Consider the following 22,429-nt stretch of genomic DNA (forward strand, 5'->3'; position numbering starts at 1 on the left):
ATGTTGGCTTATTTTCTCCCTTTCATATTTGCCAATTGCTCATTCAGAGCGGTGGCTTTTTTTTCACTTCATAAAGCAGAAGAACATTTCTAGATACCAAAAGAAAGAAATCCAGGGCCCCATTAGCATTTCCCCCCCTTAGGAGAACAATACAGGCTCACTGTAAGCTTGCCCAAACATGGGCTGCCTTTTATTATACATTGGTACAGTGCCTAGTGCAACACGGTCCTCTTCTGCCGGGGGCGCACATGCTGAGCAGGAGTAGAAGCTCGGTGGCACACCACTAATCATCGCCGGGCTCGTAACAAATACCACCTGCCGACAAGCTGGGTTTGCACAAAGGGGGAAAGGTGGAATGCTTTGAACCAGCCCAGCTCCTCTGCCTGTTTGAAGTAGCAGATGCTCGTCTTCAGCTGACTTCAGTCACTTGTTTGGCTCTTGAAAGTCATTCAGAGACCCCGGAACTTTATGAAGTATTGGTGTCTGTACCTAACAAAGAAGGAATCCAACAGCGTTGTGACTGAGCTGAGCAGCAGTGTGACATCTAACTGCTGGTTAAAGATGACACGGCAGCTTAACCTTACACGTGGTAAAAGGTTGCTGTATAGCTTTGGTCCTGCACACCTGTGCCTACCTTTAGCCTGAGGGCATACTACAGGAAACCTACCCTTCTGCTTTATGCATTGACAGGATTAGGTCTTCACTGGTGGCTTGTCTCTTCTGAGGCGTTTTTTTTTGTCGCCACTGCTTATAGGTTGTAATATTTGACACTGCAAAGTTGAGATTGTTCACCTTAAGTTTATTGTAGCATTAATGCATAGGTGCAGTAGCAGAAAGCTTCAAATAAACAAATTAGTTGCAGGAGGAGGGGTTGGGTTTGACATTAAGCACCCCAATTTGACCCAGTATTAATCTTTGTTGAAGGAGTTGCAGGGGAAGGCAATGGCAGGATTTCACTTGTGTCCCAATAGCCTTTTCAGTTGCTGTTTCTTATTTCAGTGCTGGTTGAAGTACTTGTGAAAATCACTCACCTGCAGCAAACATGAGGTTGCAGTACATCACTGCGCCCACCGTCACCATCCTTCTCTTCCTGCTGTGGACCCAGTCCTCAACAGGCTGCAATAAGGCTCTCTGTGCTAGCGATGTCAGTAAATGCCTGATACAGGTATGAGTCCCATTTCCTTTATTTGCTTTTATGTGTTTCAAGACAAGGTTCTGAAGTTGCCTCTTGAAAAGATCCAGTGATACAAATAACTGGTATTCTATGTTAAATAATGTGTTTTAAAGAAGCTAATTTGGTCTCCTGCATGTATAAATGCAGATTACCAGCCATTTTATAGATAATGTTAAGTGCGTGCACCAATGGACATGTTTCTTTTCTTAACGGAAACATTTTCTAGTTGAGGATTATGATTGCTGGGTTATTGTTAGAAGCCACTTCCAGTCACACTCTTAGTTTTCAGTCTCTTCTTTATTAGTGATGTTACGAGCAAGCAGCAATTTGAAACAGACATTCTATTACAAAGGTTTCTGCGGGCAATTGTACTTTTTAAAGTTAACTGCAATATCACAAGTTCATATGTGCTTACAGTGCTCCCATATCTTTCTGAGGTGTTCTTATCTACTCTCTCAACTTGCAATCTGTCTGCTTTCTTTACCCTCCTGGCCCAGGCAAAGGGTCAGTACTTGATGTCTGATGCCTTCCACAACATCAGGTTTGTACAGTCAATTAGAAGATGCCGGGTTAGATGGGGCTTTGAGCTACCTGGTCTAGTGTGAGGTGTCCCTGCCCATGGTAGGGGGGTTGGAACTGGATGATCTATGATTCTAAAAGCTCACATGTGAGAACAAACGCAAGTAGGGGCAAAACTTGTCCTGAGGTGCATTCAGGAAAGCTTTTTGATCAGGAGGGACTGACAGCTACTAATGACAATGAGTGAGCAAGCTCTGAAAGCATGAGTCCACTAAGAAGCGTAAGAGCCAAACAAACCAAAAACCCCAAACCACACAGATGTTTAACTCAAATCCAGATGCTGTTTTTGACTTGCTGTGTGTCTGTCTTCAGTGAAAGAAACAGACTGAGACCAGGTTGCTCTTACAGCAGGAGTTAAGCAGGAGTTGTTCTTGCTGTGGCAGCGCATATACTGAAATTGGAATGATTCAGAGATCAGCATGGTCCCTGCACAAGGATGACATACAAGTTCATGAAACGTTCCATTTTTTTTTTTTTTTTTTTTGACTTGATGATCTTAAAGGTCTTTTCCACCCTAGCTGATTCTGAGATTTTGTGTTTCTAAGGTATGGTGGGCAGCAGGACGAAAGTGTCTTTTCTAGCAAAATTGCAAGCGGGTCTGGTAACTACCAAGTGTTTATTTATCAGTGGTGTATTGAGCATGCTTCTTGACTCTGTATTGGAAAAAGGAACCTCGATAGTGTCAGTTGCAGCTTCTTTTAAATGAAACTGCTTCTTTGTAAGTTGGAAAGGCAGTAGCAGAGAGCACAAGCGTCATGGGGTGGTAACGTGCTAGTACACTTACTTACTGTAAATGTATGGTCGCGGTCTGAAAAGTGGTGCTGAAGTGGCATGAAGCATTTCCATGCTTGCTTCATTTCATTGGCTTCTGTATAAAATTTGTCTGGTTTACAAATAAAAATACTCGTCAGATTCACAAATCCATCCTGTGAGATGAAGACTGACTGCAGGCTGAACTGTCTTCTGTCTGGCGCCTGCACTGCTATAGCTTAGAAAGAAAACCCCCAGAAATGGGAATTGCTGCTTCTCCTTAGCCCCACCATTGCCTGTGGAGTTGTTAAATAAGGGAGCAAGAAAGAGGCTTTTACTTTTCCAGAGACAATGCCAGTATTGTTGTTGGTGCGGTTGGCATTGTGCGCTGCCACAAATTGATGCTCTCAGAAGTTCCTTCTGTTGCATTTTTTCATATCACCTTTTAGGTCTGAAACCTTTAAAAAGTATGGTGCCAGTTGTGCACTGGATGTATGAGCTGTTTGAATAGCAAGCGCAGTGGTACAGATCTGTTGATTCGGGGGAAAGCTGTTGGTCCAGATGAAGGGGAAAACAGGAGAGACCTATTGCCTCCTTTTTCTGTGATGCTGATGGAGCCCACAGATGTCTCCTTCCCAAGTAATCACTTAGCTTTTATCAAGCCAAGCTTGAGACAGTCAGCATTTAAACTTCATTTTTATGAGCTAGTCTGAAGAGAGTACTTGGTGGAGAAGTGGAGCTAATGCTGCTGGAGTCCCTGCTGCTGGGATCAGCTGAGGTTTAGCACTGCCTGGAGGTGACTCACATAACTCTGCTTTGCTTGGATAATGTTGGCATCTCTGTGGCTACACAGCCCTGTGCATGCAGACACCCCTTTACTGCTTTACGTGTTGTAGTAGACATGCTCTCTCTTTGCATAGGTGATGTGGAATCCCTTTCTAAAGCATTTCCTTAAAATCAAAACTGTATGCAATTCTCTGAGACCCTAAAGTAACCCGCACCATGTGAATTGTGTATGATTATGATTACAGAAGGCCACTGTTCAGTCTCCCTGTCTGGCTGCTTTCTTCCTGCAAATAGGAGTGACATACCTGTCAGCATTCATTCCTTACAGAAGAACAGGCAGACTGATTGTCACTATGAAGGCTTCTAAAGCTTTGACTTAGAGCAGATGAGTATATCCATGTTTGTTTTTTTTCCCCTTTAAACTCTTCTGGAGAAATCTGAACTTACAATAGCATTGAGTGAGTTTTCTTGACTATTGCATGACATTTTTCCCTCACCTGTTTTTATTAGTGTTCTAGTTTGGCAATGAGACCAAGATAATGTCACTCAGAGGCAACTGGGGAACAAACAGAGCATGGATGTTTGTCATCTGTATCTGCATGCAGAAAGCAAGGCTGCCTGTCTCAGAGACATAATGAGACAGAGGACCTGCTCTCTGAAGAAGCATACGGTTAACATAAATATTTTTGCCGGCATGGCTAGAAGTCAGTGCAGTCATTGCTGCCACTCCTTGGAGCTGCTCTGCTGAAGGGTGGTCCCTACATAAATATTTATTTCGTTAGATCCAAAACAGAGCATGAGATCAACAACTTGCATGCGTTCAGCTTTCCGTCTACATCTTGAGGCTTTAGTTTCCTTGGTGCACTCATAGCCTAATTCTTGGTTTTCTGTAAGCAAAGTCCTATAAGAAAATAGCTTGAGGCATCTCTCTGTGTAAGCTCAGCTTTCTCAAAAAAACCTTTGTGGCTTCCTGTAGTTGTTGAAGGAGTTGTAGATTAAGACTTGGGAGTGTAGAGAGTGGGACCTCAGTATTAGTTCCCTTGAAGGCTTTGAACATAGTTCCTTCCTATGTCGTTGGGATTGGAGCATTGAAGTCAATACCTGACTGTTACCTTGCTCTTCAGGTAGGCCACCAAGGCTGGGTTGCACATGATGTGTGTATTGCAGTATTTATTCCAGCACATCTGTTGCTGACTCGAACGCCTGGGTGGTTGTGATGTTCCCATGTGCGGAGGAGATGAGAAGACCAGCTACGCTCGCTGGGTGGAGTGTGTCTATGCGACATGGAGGAAATCCTTGAGGACAGAAATCTCTAGGATGGGACATTCCCACAATTGTTCATAGCAGATGGGTTTGAGGCGAGCCCCAGGCTAGCTCTTGCAGTGCAGAGTTACCTGCGGTTGTCAGGCTGGAGTAGTATGTCCATGTTGTGCTGGAAGCCGAGCTTTGCTGTCTCATGTGCGACAGCTCTTTAAACTACTGCTGTCTGCAGGAAACTAACAGTGCTGCAGTTCAGACATGGATGTCAGATCCTTCTGAAGAGGGGTTGTTTTGTGGAGAACAGAGTTTTCTCTCCCAAACACTACCTGCCCGCAAGTCACCTCAGCTGGTGTGGTATCGCTCTGATTAAAACCTCTCTTCATCTTTTTCTTCACCTCCTGTTAAACTTGTGTACAAACTTGTCAGCTTGAAAGGGTTTCCCAGACTTTTAAACCCTGTGGTATGAGATGAACACCACTCCTTAACTTCAGGGCTCAGGCATCCAAAGGCTACTTTTTGTGTGTATGTTGTCGCTGTAGTAGGTAACACAGCTGGGTTAACAAAACAGTTCTGGCTGGTTTGCTTCCAGGAAACTTTCTGTTATTAAACTGTTGTAGGAAAAAAAACATTAGCTCTTTTTCTTTCACTCCCCCTTCCAGTTTGCAGAGATGTTGCCAATGCCTCCAGGTCCTGTTTCTCACTGCACTGAGAAAGCAGTCTCTGTCATTTAGAGAAAGCTTTGAAAAACAGGCAGATGTTAAATACCTTGTAAGAATCTTGATTTGCTCTCTGGAGCAGAAGTGTCTTCATTGTACAAACATGCCCGCTTCCTATTCAATGCAGTATTTTTAGACTGGGAAGCTTATTTCTTGCCTAGCAAAATACATTCTCCGATGCACCTTCAATAGTTCAGCTTGGGAAGTTGCCAAGCTGACTTATGAGTAATATTTTCTTCCACTGACGCCTTGCCACCCCCAAGCCATCAACAAGGAACGTTTCTCATTCTGCCTCGCTTCACCCACGTCTCATGTTAGCGTTCTTTTAAAAAGATGTATCTGTACAAGTATCCAGTGGAGATGAGTCAGGCAGAAGGACTCAAAAGTGGTTAAGGAAACCATGTACATGCAAGCAAACATATGGAAGAACAGACAGTTATTGCCCTGAAGAGCCTGTCAGACTCTGAGAAGGGGGGAGCTGAAGAAATGTGCAGAAGACAGATGAATTACATTGCTCTTTCCTCCCTCCTCACCCTCCAAATTACTACTACTAATAATAATAATAAAAGAAAGGCTTAAAAAATTGCACTGCTCATAAGCCCTACCTATGAAATGAATTTGTTAAAATAACTGGTAGGTGTAATGCTGCCATCCCAAGATAATGCTTACACACAGAGATGCTAAGCAGACATTTTTTCACTATGTTGCAAACACGGAACTCAAGGTTGCGTTTAATTCTGTGAGAATACTCATAGAAAACTGAAACAACTTAAATTTAGTGAATTTTCTGGCTTTGATCCGCACATTACATTTAATAGGGTATGGAGAATCACCTCCTCCCACGAGCTGGTTTGTTGGTGTTGCAATGTCTTTAATAAGTGTAAAGTTGTTTGCTCGGTTTTCCTGTTGATGAACAAATATGTAGGATATTTTTAATGCTAATATGTGTTAACGGTATTCTCTGGCCAAGGTAACAGTATTTTACTCATGGTTGGTTTTAAAGCTATTTTATTGAGGCTCTTTGTTCTCAAGGCTGACACAATCTATCTGTTTATCAAACAGTAAGATAAATATTTAGCAAGTGCATCATTCATTCACATAAGTCATCTTTCTAAGTTTGTGGTGTTTCCTCTTGTGGAAGAATTTGTATCTCTTACTAACAAGCCTGCTTTTCATCTTTCACTTGGAAGTAGCACAGTAATAGATGGCATTAATAAATTCTGAGGATGCAGAAGTAAAAAAATCTTGGAAGCTTTCCCCTCTGTAAATAAAAATCCAAGACTCACGAAGGCTGCATGTTGCAGAAATGCATGTGGAGTAGCAGTTCATGCTCGGTCAGTCAGTGGGGCAAACAGCTCACATTAAAGTGTGCAGGCACGTTACGTAGCACATAGAATAGTCTGTGAATTTTGTTTCTTTGTGGGCTTCAAGAAGATTTATGATCTGGGATGAAGTGAGTGGAAGGCAAATAAGAAGTCGATGCATTTATACTACATTAAGACATTGTAGCATGCCTGCAGCACGTTTTAGGGTTTGTTCAGTTTTAGTTCAGAACGGGCAGTGTTGCAGCTTCATATGCTGTATTCTTAAACCCCATCCCCTAGCCAGACCTTGGTCTGGCCTCTCCCTCCGAAATGCACTCATTGGTCTCCTGTTGGTTCATGTGAGCTGGTGTGAGTGAGAGGCGGTCCCTGTGCACCTACAGCCAGTGGACATCTGCATTTGCTGGTGTTTCCAAATAGAGAACAGGGGTTGTACACGATCAGGTGCATCTCTGTGCCTTGCCTAGCAAATGCGCTCCTAATGTTTGGTATCAAAATGTCTCTTTCTCCCCTTCCTGATGCTTCTTAACAAATTTCCACTTAAAAAGTGGAATTTTGCCCCCTTGGCTTCTTCCCAACGTGCTACAGCGAGACTTTGTGGATGATGTTTGTGTCTGCCTGCAAAGAGTGTTGTCCCTGACCCAGCTGTGGTTACCTGAGGTGGAGCCTCTGGTGGTGACTCCAGGTTGGGACAATTTCACACCAAACCCTCTTCCTGCCCTTCCCTCCTGTCCATGTGGGTCTCTGGACCACACCACAGCATGTCACTGCCCTGCCTCTGGAGAACAAGATCAAAGAGCAAGGATGGGAGTCACCTTCTCCCTGGCCCAGTGCACAGCAGAGATTTGCCGATGACTCTTCCAGTACAGCCAAGGGTGGGAAGGATCCCGTGGTCAGTGTTTCCAGTAATGGGATGTTCTTTTCTCACCAGTTGTGCGTAATGTGATAGTAAGGCAGACGTCATCACAACCAAATTCCTAGGACAACCAAATGTGACTTCTTGGCTGTCCACTTTTTGCACGGTGGTGTAATTCAAGCCTGTGTTATTGCCACGTAGCCACAGTCTTTTGGCCAGAGTGGAATTACGAGTATGGATTTGAGATAGAGGGAAGGAGACTGCCTGGTTTTTGAATTTTCTTCATCCATGTAGGCTGTTTCCAGGCTTTGAGGTCCACAAGTCTCCAGCAGATTTGCTAAACCAGTGCCTTCAGGTTTAGGTGATACGAAGAGAAAGGTTTGTCTTCTTGCTTGTTCTATCTTTTTGGCTTAATAATGGTTAAAGAAAAATAAGTGTGTATGCCATTGCACTTTCTGGAGGCTGCAGAAGTCTTTGGTAACAGCAAAAAGGAATCAGCTGGACATGGTTGGGGAAAATAATCTGGTCACTAATACTGGACAAAATCCTGCAGTCAGGTGACTTAACTGAGTAAGTTCCTTTGAGAACCCATGAATAGATGTGATGGTGGACATCATGTATCTTCTGGAGCATGTGCATGTGGCTTACAGTAACTTTTTTAGCTGAATTATAATATACACACACTATTTATATATGAAGAAACATCTTTCTTTGAACTGCCTGTTGTGAAAACGTTCAAAGAACTTGCAGATTCAGGCATACATAGAAGTGCACACACCTTTCCCATGAATAAACTTAAATGGGAGATTTAGGTTAGATATCACGAAGAAGTTCTTTGCCGTGAGAGTGGTGAGGCACTGGCACAGGTTGCTCAGAGAAGTTGTGGCTGCCCCATCCCTGGCAGTGTTTAAGGACAGGCTGGTTGGGACTTTGAACCTGGTCTAGTGGAAGGTGTCCCTGCCTGTGGTAGGGCGTTTGGAACTAGGTGATATTTAAGGTCCTTTCCAACCCAAACCGTTCTCTGCTTCTAATAGGGTTTTTTTCCTCTTCTAAATGCTGACTTCAGATTTGTCTTCAGAATGTCACCTTTAAAAAATGTAACAAACCCAGAGTTGCAAAAGTTCTTTTTTGTAAACTGAAGTAAGTTCTTTGGCTGGAGATATTGTACTGTATTAGAGCACTAAGCTTTTTTAATGCTGTAATTTGAGTTGTGGCTTGAGAAAGAATTGCTCTGCTGTGTTCACATTTTACATCTGGGATTGCTGCTCTGTAATGAGTTTCTGTTTTCAGGAGCTATGTCAGTGTCGCCCTGGGGAAGGGAATTGTTCCTGCTGCAAGGAGTGCATGCTCTGCCTGGGCACCCTGTGGGATGAGTGCTGTGACTGTGTTGGTAAGTTTGTGTTTCTTTGGGATTTTCTTCTATTTTAAATTGCTTTCTCCTGCTACGTGCTGAGCTCACAGTCTTATAATAGAAGTAAAACACTGGGACAGGATCTGTGCTTTAAACATCTTGCAGCTCATTCTGTGGGCGCTGAATAAGTTACTGTGGGGAGCCAAACACTGGAAGGCTGTATCTGCCTTGTGGAGTGGCCATAGGCCAGGTTTTTCTTGGTTAATGTCATCATAACTGACTATTAATTTTGTCTCTAAAACATAAACTCCTTTTTGAATCGTCATCTTGAGGAAATTACGCAGCACGTGGTTCATGGGGTTGGATGCCATATGGAGGTTTCTAACTGCAAAGTGTACTGACAGATACCACACAGGGACAATTTTAGGTTACAGTTCCCTTGTGGATTCTCGGGACTAATAGGAAATAGCCATGGCCAATGTTTTCATCTTTCTTGTATTTGCAAAAAAAGCTCTTTGTGGAGGATGAGAAGGAGGCATACAAGTTCCTACTGTGGGATTAGCTGTAGGATAACAAGAACAGTGTTATTACTAACAGGTAGTGTTTAGAGTGCCCACATCTTTGAAAATGAATGGTGCCCCTGCTTGTGGAGGATGTATTCTAGTTCCATCTCTTGTTTAAATGTATTGGAAGGCTTTGTCCTCCTGTGGTTGCTGGAAATCTCTCTCTGCAGCCATTCAAAATCTTTCTGGCTTCCGTGAAAGGGATGCATCTTGAGTGTTGTATCTGCTCTCAGCTTCTCTGGCTGACTGGGTCTTGTCTGAATTCATGAAGCTGTTTAATGTCAAAAATGCTCCTTTTCAGCCCATTGTCTCTCTTGTTCCATCATGATGTGAATATGCTTTCTGACATCCTGCTTTCTCTTTGGCTCTGGCTAGCTTACCTTTGCTTTACTCTTCTTCAGTAAGCAGTGGACTGGCATGGTCCTGCGCATGTGTGATTCTCCCCAAAGGCACAAAGTGTTTTCAGCCCCTGCACCTCTGGAGGATATACATTTAGAAAGAGGCCCTAGAGTTTGTATTTTATATTAGATCTTGGGCTCCCATCCCCTTTGCCCTTCCAGCATCATCTTGTGTTGGCATATTCAGTCATAAGAGTAAGGAATAGGACAGTAGACTATTTTCCCAGTTCAGAACAGTTGTTTGCTGTAGAAATCAAGGCATAGTATGCCAGTATCCTCTAGGGAGAGGAAAGACCTGCCTCTAGGGATTGTAAAGAAAGCAAGCAAACTCCACACACAAGTGGCTGTTTGTTTTTTTTTTCCTAAATCTGCAGATTACTTACTCCTTGTTGTGCTGCTCTTCCCATGGTGTTATCCAGGACAGAAGATGATGAGGCTTCAGGTTCAGTTTCCAGTACCAAGTATACTAAACCATCTCCTGATGGTTTTGCAGGTGCCTCAGACCTTGTTGGTTCTATGGTATAGTCCTGTTCTTCTCTTTAGCATAGGGTCTTCCTTCCTGTACCCTTATTCAAATGAAGAAAGAGGAGTGCATGCCATACCCAGCTCCCTGGAGACAGTTCTTGGATGATACTTGAGCTGATATTTAAGTCTCTTTAAAAGCTGATCATGTCTAATGTAAAAGCAGATAGGTTGTCGTGTCTTTCACGTCACGTCTGCTCTGAAGTCAGGAATTACCTCCTATCATGCAGCACTGACTTTAATGCCCTGTGTTTTGTGTGGATGTTATCTCCCTTATCTGACGGGGAAAATGAGACTGGAGGAGGGAGAACAGCAACAGGTTCCTCTGACCTTTATTTTTCTAAGCTTTGTGAATTAAGTTCTTCTAATCCCTCCTGTAAAGGCTTGTCTGCTTCCATCATTTCAATAGCCCATTTCTGCATCTTCTCATCCATTTCAAAGAGGTAATGTAGACATGTTTGTTCTTGACCAGTTGCTGCTCATATAAGCTTTTTATTTTAATTTTATAATAATTATATATAAATATAATTATAATTAAAATACTTGTTAAAATAGTAAGAGGGAAGGATCTTTGTGGAACGAGCAGTTATCCATTAAACTATGAGCTATGGTTTCTTGTTACCATCTTAAGGTAATGTTTTCATAGTGCATTGGTACACACACAAACTCATACACATTCTGCAATACTCTAATAAACAATCTGGGTGTTATTTTTCATGTATATTCTTCTTACCAGTGAAATCTATTTTCTGAATCCCACCTAACAGAGGGGGCCCCTAGAAAGGCTCATTGGATTCCATTTCACAATGTTCATACAGAGACATCAGCTAAAGTATGTCTCTTGATGTATCTGTACAAAACCCTTACCTGGTTTGATATCTTCCCAGTTCATTTTCAGGTGGGCATGCTTTATTCCAGTTGTATGATGAATATTCCATGTGCTTACTAAGAAGCATTAATGCAGGGATAGAAATCTTTAGTTAAAGCAGTGAGTCCAGGAACGTCTTTGAAGACCTTTTTATAGGAGCAGACAGTCTTGTGGTGTTCTTGTTATTAAACACTGGTAATGCTAACCACTTGCTTAGGATTTGCCAGATTTCATACTCATCATCACGGATGAACTTTCCTCTGCTTTGTTCATTATGGAAATGCACCTCCTTAGATTGAAAAGATTGGGGGTTTGTATAAGGTTCCAGTTAAACATGGTTTCTGAAGCTGGAGTCCTAATGTACCTGCAGGGCAGGAGATGCATGGGTTGTATGGAACAGGTAGTCTTTGAACGTTTATGTCCTATATTTCTTTGATACTTTAAGGATTGGTGTGCTTTGCAGCTGTAGCCGTCTAAAACTGTGTCTGTGAAACTATCCAAAATGTTATCCAGATGTACATGAGGAAAATGGATTTGTGTGTCTCTTGCCAGGTGACTTCTAATGGTACTTTATGGCTTCTGAGTTTAACTACCTATGCAGATACAACTTTTCTTTCTAACCTTGATTGTTTCAGTGTTAGATTAAATAAAGATACCCTTCAGTTTCATTGCTAGTAACAAATGTTAGTTATGTTAGTGTTTAAATGGTTAATGAAAAACTAGCACCTGCATTGCACATCACAAAAATACTTTGTAGGAAGTGGCAGACAGAGAAAAGATTACAAAGTTTCAAAAAAGATACCACAAAAGATGTTGAAAAGTAATGAAGAGGTAAGCTGGAAACAAGCATTTTGCCTGTGGTGACCCTTCCAACTAAGTAGTAAAACGAGGTTCATCTGGGCTATCTCTAAGCAGGTAAAGTAATGCTCCCTCCTTGCTCAGTCCTTGCAGCCCAGAAAGCCAACCGTATCCTGGGCTGCATCAAAAGGAGCGGGACCAGCAGGTCGAAGGAGGTGATCCTGCCCCTATACTCTGCTCTTGTGAGACCTCACCTGGAGTATTGTGTGCAGTTCTGGTGTCCTCAACATAAAAAGGACATGGAACTGTTGGAACAAGTCCAGAGGAGGGCCACGAGGATGATCAGGGGACTGGAGCACCTCCTGTATGAAGATAGGCTGAGAAAGTTGGGGCTGTTCAGCCTGGAGAAGAGAAGGCTGTGTGGAGACCTCATAGCAGCCTTCCAGTATCTGAAGGGGGGGCTATAAGGATGATGGGGATGGATTCTTCATTAGAGACTGTAGTGATAGAACAAGGGGTAACGGGTTAAAACTTAAACAGGGGAAGTTTAGATTGGATATAAGGAGGAAATTCTTTCCTGTTAGGGTGGTGAGGCACTGGAATAGGTTGCTCAGGGAGGCTGTGAATGCTCCATCCCTGGCAGTGTTCAAGACCAGGTTGGACGAGGCCTTGAGTGATATGATTTAGTGTAAGGTGTCCCTGCCCATGGGAGGGGGGGTGGAACTAGATGATCTTAAGGTCTTTTCCAACCCTAACTATTCTATGATTCTGTGACAGTGATCTTGGTGTCTCTGGCAGATGACTAAAAAGATCTAGTGCACTGCTGCAGCAGGTGAGATCAAATACTTGAATTGTGATCAAAAGTTTCATGTAGCTCAGGACTTGTCAAGATACTATCTTCATCCAGTCGCAAGCTTTCATTCCAGATTCATGCTAGTATCGATTATACTGTGCTTTGTTTCTTTCCCCAGGGAAAACAAACCTTCCATTGAGATCTTCATATTCTAAACTGTCATTCTAGCATAAAAAGGGAAGTGAAGTGCTGTTTGGATGAGGTTTTTCTTTTCACTTGGATCTCACAAGTTACAGGTGTGTTTTGTGGAAGTCTGCAGAGATGTGAAACCTGCCATTGCAGAAATCTCCTCCTGCTGTATTGGGTGGCAGTTCTGCTATTGAGCTGAGAGTGCAATATGTATGAAAGGGCTCTGTTCTAAATGTTCTAAGTATTCCTGCCTGTTTCAAGGAGGAGTTCAGGGAGTTTCGTGTAACTTATTGTTTCATTCCTCTGCAGGTATGTGCAATCCTCGCAATTACAGTGACACACCTCCAACATCCAAGAGCACTGTTGAGGAGTTGCATGAACCAATTCCTTCCCTTTTCCGAGCCCTGACGGAAGGGGATACTCAGCTGAACTGGAATATTGTTTCCTTCCCCGTGGCAGAAGAACTGTCACACCACGAGAACCTCGTTTCCTTTTTAGAAACAGTGAACCAGCCACAGCATCAGAACGTCTCTGTTCCAAGCAACAATGTCCACGCACCTTACTCTAGTGACAAAGGTATGAGTGTAGTGTCCTTCCTCTCATCTCTTCCAGGAGCCTTCTTGGTGCATACCCTATGCTTGTCTGTGCTTGCTTCTTCTTTTCCCATGAGAAAGTGAAAAGTTCAGTCTAATTTTGAGCATGAAGTAACAAAAGGAGTGAGGCAAAAGTATTGAGGAACATGGAAGATGGTGTTAAAGTGTCTGATGATCTTAGAAGATGCTGAACCACATGAGTTTGTTACATCTACAGTTCGTCCTGTGGCATGAGGCAGATTGTTCATGTTATTTTGCATGCACCAGCACATAAGCAGTTACATGTATCTTAGGAGACAGGACAGACAAAAAACCATGAAACTAAACCATGTATCAGTGCAGAGGCAGGCAACTGAAATGCATGGCTTCAGGGATTTGAGAAAGCCATGTGCCATAAACCATTGTATCTGGAGTAGGTGTTTGTTTCTTCCATCTGAGTTGGCATAACTTGAACTCTTTAGGAGGATGGTTTGTAGTAAGCTGAGTAAGATTAGCAAGATCTCTCTTTAGGTTGAGGAGGGATATGTGACAGACACTCTTAAAAATAAGCAATTTGGGGACTCATTGCTCTTACTTTTATATCAAGGTTTTTGTATTCTTACCTTTACTTTAGAGTACAGACTTCAGACTATTGTTGGGGAGTGAGGGAGAGGATGAGAAATTTGAAGTAGTGACAGCAGTGGCATAAGAAAGAAAAATCCTCTCTGCTTCTTGGTTTCCATACTGAACCTGAAGTACTTTTCCCTGCATATCATTACATCAGACTTAAAAGAATCTCATAAACAGTTCATAGTGAAATTGCTGCTTAACAGGGGAAAAAGAGAATCTGATTTGCTTTATTAGTGTAATTAATGCTTTGCTTCCTTCCCAACACGCACTTTAAATATTCATTACCTCATATGTTTCTATTGTGATGGCTCTTTTATCTTACCAATGAAAGATGCCCTAATTGATGGACACACTGCTTTGCCATGCCATTGTGAACCTTTGACCTAGTTACGTTTCTGAGTAGGACTGCTGTTGATTAAATGGGACCATAATGGCAACATCTCTTATTTCCTTTGGTTAAGACACATTAGAAAAATAAATTAACTCCAGAACTGGGAAACCAGATGGTCAGAAAGCATCTCATTCATATGTTTTTGACGTTATTAAAACCTTTGCTTGCCTTTATGAGAATGATGCAAAAAGCCATGTTAAATGGCAAGCCACAAAAAGCCCTGTGTGCAAACACTACAGTATTTAAAGAGGTAAATTATACTTGGGGGAAAAAAAATTATGCTTAGAACAATCTTCAAAATATTCCACTGTACTTAACTACTGCAGCCCAGATGGCTGTTCTCTGTCAGTCCTTTACTACCATACCAACAGGATGGGCTAATGATAGTTTTGGATTAAACTTGGAATTTGAATTTCATCTCAAGGGTGTGGAGGAGTTTTGAGTTTAACAACAGGCAAATACATAATACTGCAATTTTTTCTTAGTCAAAAGTCTCCTTCATTTCACTTACTAAGACTGTATTAGAGATTAAGTTGAAAAAGGTTTTGCTGGAATGATGACAGTCCAAAAACAGCAGTTATGTTTGGAAATAGTTACCAAATGCCACTGGTTTTCAGGTTTCAGTAGACACTAAGAACAGAAACAAATGTCAGAGCTGTTCTTGTAATCATTGGCTGTGCCTACTCCATTTTAGTGATCAGTGAAGATCTAGAAAAAGTAGAAGATGGCTTTCAACATCGTATACTTTAAGTATCTAAATATGTAAGCCTGTTTGGGAGTCTCTTTTCTTGGTCACAGTGTAGGTAACTTTCTAGTGCTCTGCTTTTTCAGAAGTCATTAAAGTTTGCTTATAAAAATGTGGATGATTCAAGCATTGAGAACAGAGAAGGTGGAAAGAAAATTTGGGTGCCGGCCTTGGTCAGTTGATGCGTAGTATGGTGGAAGCAAGGACATCTGGGGAGTTGTACTGCTTGTGTTGGATGTTGTGTGAACCGTGGGGTGGCATTTTTCTTAACACTTACTTGATGAGATCATTGATGAAGCAGTAACCAAAAGTTGGAGGGGTAGTAGGTCAAGGGCTAAAGAGCCTTGTGAGCATGGGCACAGGGAGGCAGCCCAGGAAGTTGCTGGATTCTGATGGCTTCTGCCTATTGAAAATTCAGTCACGCAATCAAATCAGTGGTTTAACAAGCTAGCATGTGTTGGAAGAATCACTTGAACAGAGGCTGGGTTTGTGCATGTGTATGTGTCAGGCTCAGTTGCAGTACATACAAGCATAGCCTGCAGTGGAAGAAACTGAAGACCATCTCTTTACCCTTTCCTTCTCCCCAGCCGCGCTGCTAGGCTTAAGGGCAGATCTTGCAAATGGAGAAGTCCTTAAGGTGAATTGCTCAGCAGTTGTCTTCAAGGCTGTAATATTCAGGGATTAGAAAGAGTATTCCTGTAAGCAGGGACACAGATGCTCTATGATTTCTTTAGCAGGGCTGTGCCTGCACCATTTTGTGGTTCTTCGTGGCTCCTTGTGTGCTTCACTCCAACATGGTGTGCTGGCAGCAGCCTACTGCATAACCAGTAATGAGGAAGAGGCTAATGAGAGGTAGATTTTGGTAAGGGGACAGTAGTCCCTCTGCTAACTTCTGGAATATATCCCCAGTTTCAGAAAGGCTCTGCCTACAAATACCCCTTGTTACGTTGTGTAACACAGTTCTGGTTTTACTTTTGAGGGGTTGTCATTAAGCTGGTCCAGGATGCGAGGCTCGCTCGATGCAGTTCTGGGTGAGTGCCAGGAAAAGCAGCACCAGCCCCAGGAGCCCACAAGCTCTGTGCCTGAGTGGCATGAAGCCACTGGCCCCGGGAGGGTGGCTGTAGATCCGGGAGGAGGTGGAGTGTGGTGGGATATAAAGCATTCCTTTCTCGCCCCAGCCTGCTGTGAGCCCAGCCGCCAGACCTTGAACTTCCCCATTATTATCTTAATGAGTGTCTTCCCTTTCCTCCTGTGAATTGACTTTTTAACATTTTAGTTGCCAAAGTATGCGTGTGCTGCTGGAGCTGCTGTAGTTCTTTGTATCAGTAGTTTCTGACACTTAAGAGAGGATTGCAATGACTGTTAATCTAGAGCTACAGTCATACTTTACTCTTTTTGCTTTACTTTCAGCTGGTACCCTCAGAGCTCTGAACTGTGAGTTCAGATGTTTAAATAAGCTTAATTGTTTCAGATGATGACAGGATGTTGGCGAGAGAGAGAGGGGAACTAGATAATCTTTTGGCAACTGATGAAACAAAATCTGTGTTGTAGTTAAGGGTTTCTGACTTACACAGCTTGGTGACATAGGGGATGGTGTCTGCTCTGCACTTCTGCTCCCCTCCAGTGCCAGCCAGGTAGAAGAGAGCTAGTAATCCACTAAAGTGGCTTCTGCCTCTGTAGGTACTCTAGGAAGACTTTTATTTAAAACAATTAATTATTTTTATGAGTTCTGGTTGGCATAAAATGGTTTGGCTGCTGGATGGACAGTTGCCTCTTTAAAGTACTCTCAGAGCTATCAATAAATAGACCATCAGACAGCTGAACTCACATAGCACCTTTAGCTTCAAAGATTGCATGCAGGGAACTGCCACTATCTCGGGAAGTTTTCTCATCTTGTAGATAAGCATTTTCCTTAACTTGCAAGAACGGAGTTGTTTTGTCTTCTCTGAGTTGCTAAATTCCTCCATAGTGCACTGATATGGATCTCACTTGCAGCACAGACAGTATCATAGCAAAACCTGGCAGAAATGCAAGTCTATTTCTTCTGGCCATTTTGAAATTAGACTTGATTGATTCTTTTCTCCTATGCAGCCTTTGTTGAGTATGAATTGGGGGGGGGGATGTGTGTGGAAATAGGTGAGAAGTTCACCTTCTGGAAGAAAAGAGAATGCTGCTTCATCCTTATCCCTCCCCACACCTGTAGTCTGTAGTCCTTACTGCGTGAAAATTGGCAAAACGCAAACGAAAGAGATGTTACTGTACCAAGTAACATCCTTTTTATCTACGCTGAGGGAGCTGAGCGATGACTGTGTAATTAGGTTTGTGAAACAAGTTAAATACTCTCCACAATCCCAGCTGAGCCTGTAGGTATGTATATTTCTCCCCTGTGTAACTGTTTCTGCAGCCTATAAAGAGGGATTTAATGTTTGAGGTGAGGAACTCTCCTGCTTTCAGTAACTCAGCCTCTACACAGGCACTGCTGAGGATGTGACCTGGAGTGTCCTGTGACAAAGAAAGAGCACCCTGGCCAGTCTGACTCAGTCAGACCTGGCAAGTGTCTGAGCGAGTGAGACTTCAGAAAGAGTTTGGTAGCAAAGATGCGGCACATGTCCTTCAGCTGCTTACAAGAGCTGCTGGGAACCGGCCAGATCTGCTGCTGGTTCTTGCTTGCTGTGTACGGTCTGTTCTCTCCCCTTCGCAGCATTTTGGACTGGTCCTTTAGGACCTAACCCTCTTGGCTTGTGTGCAGGTGGAAATAAACTTCCTCCTACAGTTAGGTCAAAATTAATGCTGCTGCCACCTTAATAAGATTAATGTCTGGCTTTGGTTCCATTTTGGTCTTGGGAGAGTGGTCAAGGAGACCAGCCTCACAGGACCTGACTGCTGTCATCTGGTTTTGCCAGGGTTATGGACCTGCTGCTGCTCATCCTCCGGCCTCCTTTCCCCCAGGAGAGGTCTTCAGTCTCTCAGTTCAGTGTCATTGATGTTTACATCCTAGAAATCACAGGCTCTTCTTCCACAAGGTTTATTTCATATTCCAGCAGGCATTAGCTGATGAACTAGGCTTCTCCAGGACTACTGAACTGGTACTAACATGGAAGAGGCTGTCACAGATGAGGTTAACATGAAAGAGAGCACAGATGTCTTCTAACACAGAGGGCACTGGTCATTCTCTGGTGTGAAGACAGCCTGCAAGTGCTGGGAACAGCTAGCCCACCTCAGAGTGTACACAACTTTCCCGACAAGCTTTCCTGACCTAGCCTTTCTTCTTGTGTGTTACAAGTCAGAGTGCAGTGATCAACATGATAGCAGTGAACTCTTCTAACAACCCCCTGGAGAGGGCTCTGGTTTCTTCAAAGAGTTCTACTACTGTCTAGAGTGAGCCAGGAGTCATTTTGCCTTTGCAAGATGGTCCAGAGACTAGGTCAGTCACGTGGAGATGGCATCTCAAAAGCTGATTTTGCAGAAAGAAATCTAATCTTTCTGGATTATCCTGGATTGCTTGTTTGGAGATAGAAGCTCTGTGCCTCCAGCTGTCACCTTCTAAGACTGACCCTACCTATGGCTTTTAAGGTCAAACTTGAGAAGAAAACTAGTAAAAAACTATCAAAGAAGTGCAGTGGTATCAAGCAGGAGGGTACAAAGAGTATGAATGTGTCTTAGAGGCTTCTGTAACATCCTGTACTTGCACACTAGCACTGAACTGTATGACCGACAGGACACTTGCTGGTGCTTATTTCATGAGGAATGCTGCCAGGAGACTCACCTCTACTTTCTCTGACCCTACCCTTCCACTGAAAACCTCCTGTGAGGAATGAGCAGAACATACCTGGGAATGTCTGGGACTCCTGAGAACGGGTGGTGTCTGCTCCTCTTGGGACGCTGGCAATCTGAGCTGTTTGTTGCTGGTGACTGAATGTTGCCAAGTGTGTCCTCCATAAGAAGATAGAGCTTCTGTATGGTCTCTATGTGGATTCTTGCCTTCAAGGCTGTCATGGCTGTATCTCCCTACTACTTTTCAGCTTTGGCCAAGCACTTTAGGTATATACATGGCTGGTATGTAAGCATACACATCCATTTTGCTCTTTCCTTCTCCCCTCTGTGAACAAAATACTGCTGTAGATATACTGGTTGTTTTTAGGCAGAGGTTTGTTTTTTGAGAACTCTCTTCCTCTGGTTGTTGTGCCACAGGCTCTATTATAAAGAATCATAGAAACAAAGTGCGAAGAATGGGACAGGACTCACACAGCCACAACGTACTTTGTTATTCTCAGCAATGCTTCAGGTACTCCAAAATTTCTTGGACAACTGCAGCGTTACCTGCAGTACAGCTTTTCTGCTTCAGCTGTGGGTCTGCACTTCCTCCCCAAAATCTTTACTGCCTGTTGCACTGTCCATCTGCAAGATGTGTCCATCAGTTCAGACCTAAACAAGGTAGTGAATACTGTCTTGCTTTCAGCAGGCTGGTAGCATGTCCTGTGACCCTCTTGCAGCTGTTGAGGTAGTGGCAAAACAGTTTGACAGTAGTCAGGGTCCCTCAAAAACGTTTTAACAAACGATTGGTCTTAAAAGGGTTTTCAGATGTCAAAGAGGAAAAAGAAAAGCTGTTGGATGTATCATGCTTTCCTGCATGTTGTGTTGTCTCTTGCCACATGCTTGAAAGCATGGGCACCACACAGATCATCTGTTGGTACTGAGGAAGCTGACTGCATAGATCTGATGACTTGTAAAGTGATGGAGACCCTTGCTATCCTCGACTCACCTTTGGACCTCACCAAGCACCTTAAGAGCTTGCCATGAGATGCGCATACTACTACTGAGGCTGTTAATGTATGGAGCACCCAAATTTTAAAGGGGAGGTTCTGGTGCACATCAGCGTCCCAAGACTTGCTTACAGATAAGAGACTGAATAAACAGTATGCTTAACAGCTGCACTGCTCTGAGAGTCCTTTGGTTACTCACCATTCTCTGTATCTCTGTAATCATTAAAAAAAAACAACCCACCCTGTCTTGGTTTACCATTTATGATTGGATTACATTTTTCTAATCCACGTTGGAATGTAGGTCAGGATGTTTCTCCTGGATCCATACTTCAGAAGCAGTAATAGGTTAGAAAGCCCTTTGACATCTCCCACTCACAACTCTGATGTGTGCAAGTGAGATATTCATATGTGCAGACAGCTCACAGTTGTGCTTTTCCCCAAAGTGTGCCAAGTTAATACTGTAAGTAAATACAATATAATTCAAGTCCTTTGGAGGATGAACAAAGGTACGGTGTAATCACCTGGTCAGCACAAAAGAAAGTTGGTACAATCTGTACGTAGACTTGGGAAGGATGTTTTTGTTCTATAGCTGTGAATGCCTCAGCTCCAGTTTGAAGCTGCAACACCAAACTTCATGGCATTTCAAGTTTGTTAGAAGAATAAAGTCAGCATTTAGGCAGAAGGGGGTTCTTAATGTTAGTACTAAAACTAGTGGTTTCGCTTAAAAACGAAGGAAAAAGTGTGCAGTTTCAAGTTGAGGAAAACTGGATTCTCTAGCTCTGTGATTTAATGTGGCTGAAGAATATTGTGGAGTTGGGGGGTGGGAAGGAGGAAACATTTACACTAAAATAAGTGGGTTTTAAGTTTTTCATGATGGTATATAGCAACTGCTGGTAACTGTGAAAGTGATACCTTGGTATTACCTTCAGAGGACACATGCCTTCCTGTTGTTTTGACACAGACCATCCTTCTGCTTGAGAAGGTATATCTTATAACTGAGGGCCAAACCCCCAAATATTCATGCCTCTGACTGTAGAAATGAATGAGTCCAGCAGGAGAGCAGACAACAGGTTGAGTTGTAGACACTGAAAACTTGAAGTTGATAGATTTCACCTTGGCTCTCTGCCTCTTCTCTCTGCTTTCACTATCGCCTTTTTTTCTGTATGCCTTACAGTCATGATGATTTCCAATCCTCCTTCAAAAGCTGCACATTTTATTAATTTTTAACTAACCTTTAAAAATATTTCAAGACCCTTTAAACCAAATTTTTCCCCCCTCTTGGTTTAGAACACATGTGTACTGTGGTGTATTTTGATGACTGCATGTCAATACATCAGTGCAAGATCTCTTGCGAGTCCATGGGAGCTTCCAAATACCGATGGTTTCACAACGCCTGCTGTGAGTGTATTGGGCCAGAATGCATCGACTATGGCAGTAAAACTGTAAAATGTATGAACTGCATGTTTTGAAGCAGGAAAATTGTAATATAGAAATATTGAGGCCAAAGTAATCTCTCTCGGTTAAAGAGATGGGGATTGCAAATACTGTGTTTTGGTGGAGTGCCTACTGGTTGCAATTAAATGCACCTGGTTGAAAAAAGATGTATAAAATCTGAAAACTTTTTTTTCCCTTGTCTTTTAATTTTAATTCATGTAAGCAAGGCTAACTAGTAGAAGTTTCAACACTACGTTTTAAGTTTATTTCTGCTCAAATGGTACAGCCATGCTCATCCTTGCTGTTCTGATTGTTTTCCTTTAATTTGAAAGTATCGACTATACTGGTTTTCAGAATGTAGTACTATATCTTGTAGTTTAGAGTAGGGAAACGTTACGAGTATGGTAGTGAGATTTCTATCACCTAAGCTCAACAGATAATGAAATGGCTGCTAGTTGGAGGGGGTTGGTTGTTCTTTAGGGGCTGGTGGGTTTTTTAGTTTCTGGGCTTGTTTTTTAATCTTATTACATTCCAGGTTTTCAGCTTAGCCTTTCATTGTGAAAATGGTATTTGGGCAAAAAGAAAAACTCATGCTTTCTTCTCAAGTTCAGCACGTGGGCTGTCATGGATAAAATCCAAACTTCTTAGAAGGGCTGCCCAACAAAACACTATGTATGGGGCACTTTTCTTCCAAGTTTCATTTGCCTAGCTCTTGTAGGTACATTAGGGCCTATGTTGTGTAATTTATATATTAAACAAGCAAAAAAACACCTTTTCAGTTGTCATGGTTTAAACCGAACCAGACAACTCGTTCACTCACTTCCCCTCACCACCAGCCAACCGATAACTCGCCCCCCCCAGCCCGACCAAGCACCGACCAATACCTTCTCCAGCCCTGCAGACTCCCAGCCCTTCCGGCTAACTCCCAGTTACATCCTGGTCATGACGTGCTGTGGTATGGAATACCTC

General features: G+C 42.8%; 1 protein-coding gene and 1 pseudogene across 2 annotated transcripts; both read left to right on the top strand.

Moving 5' to 3' along the window:
• The first annotated feature begins 81 nt into the window (after positions 1–81).
• TWSG1 (twisted gastrulation BMP signaling modulator 1) lies at positions 82–21,650 on the top strand. Of its 2 annotated transcripts, XM_061448799.1 has the most exons (5): positions 82–589; positions 1,000–1,165; positions 8,734–8,833; positions 13,235–13,501; positions 21,314–21,650. In XM_061448799.1, exons 2-5 carry the CDS (start codon positions 1,043–1,045, stop codon positions 21,493–21,495), a joined length of 672 nt encoding a protein of 223 aa, XP_061304783.1. In that variant the 5' UTR covers positions 82–589; positions 1,000–1,042; the 3' UTR covers positions 21,496–21,650. The 2 variants fall into 2 exon arrangements, with proteins under 2 accessions (XP_061304783.1, XP_061304782.1); XM_061448798.1 differs by lacking the exon at positions 82–589 and having other exon boundaries at positions 927–1,165.
• Positions 2,125–2,224, top strand: LOC133267392 (U6 spliceosomal RNA; annotated as a pseudogene).
• Positions 21,651–22,429: the final 779 nt, after the last annotated feature.

The sequence above is a fragment of the Pezoporus flaviventris genome, unplaced genomic scaffold, assembly GCF_033815535.1.
Source record: "Pezoporus flaviventris isolate CSIRO_AGI_PZ_B2104156 unplaced genomic scaffold, CSIRO_AGI_Pfla_v1 ptg000007l, whole genome shotgun sequence".
In the NCBI taxonomy this organism is placed as follows: Eukaryota; Metazoa; Chordata; class Aves; order Psittaciformes; family Psittacidae; genus Pezoporus; species Pezoporus flaviventris.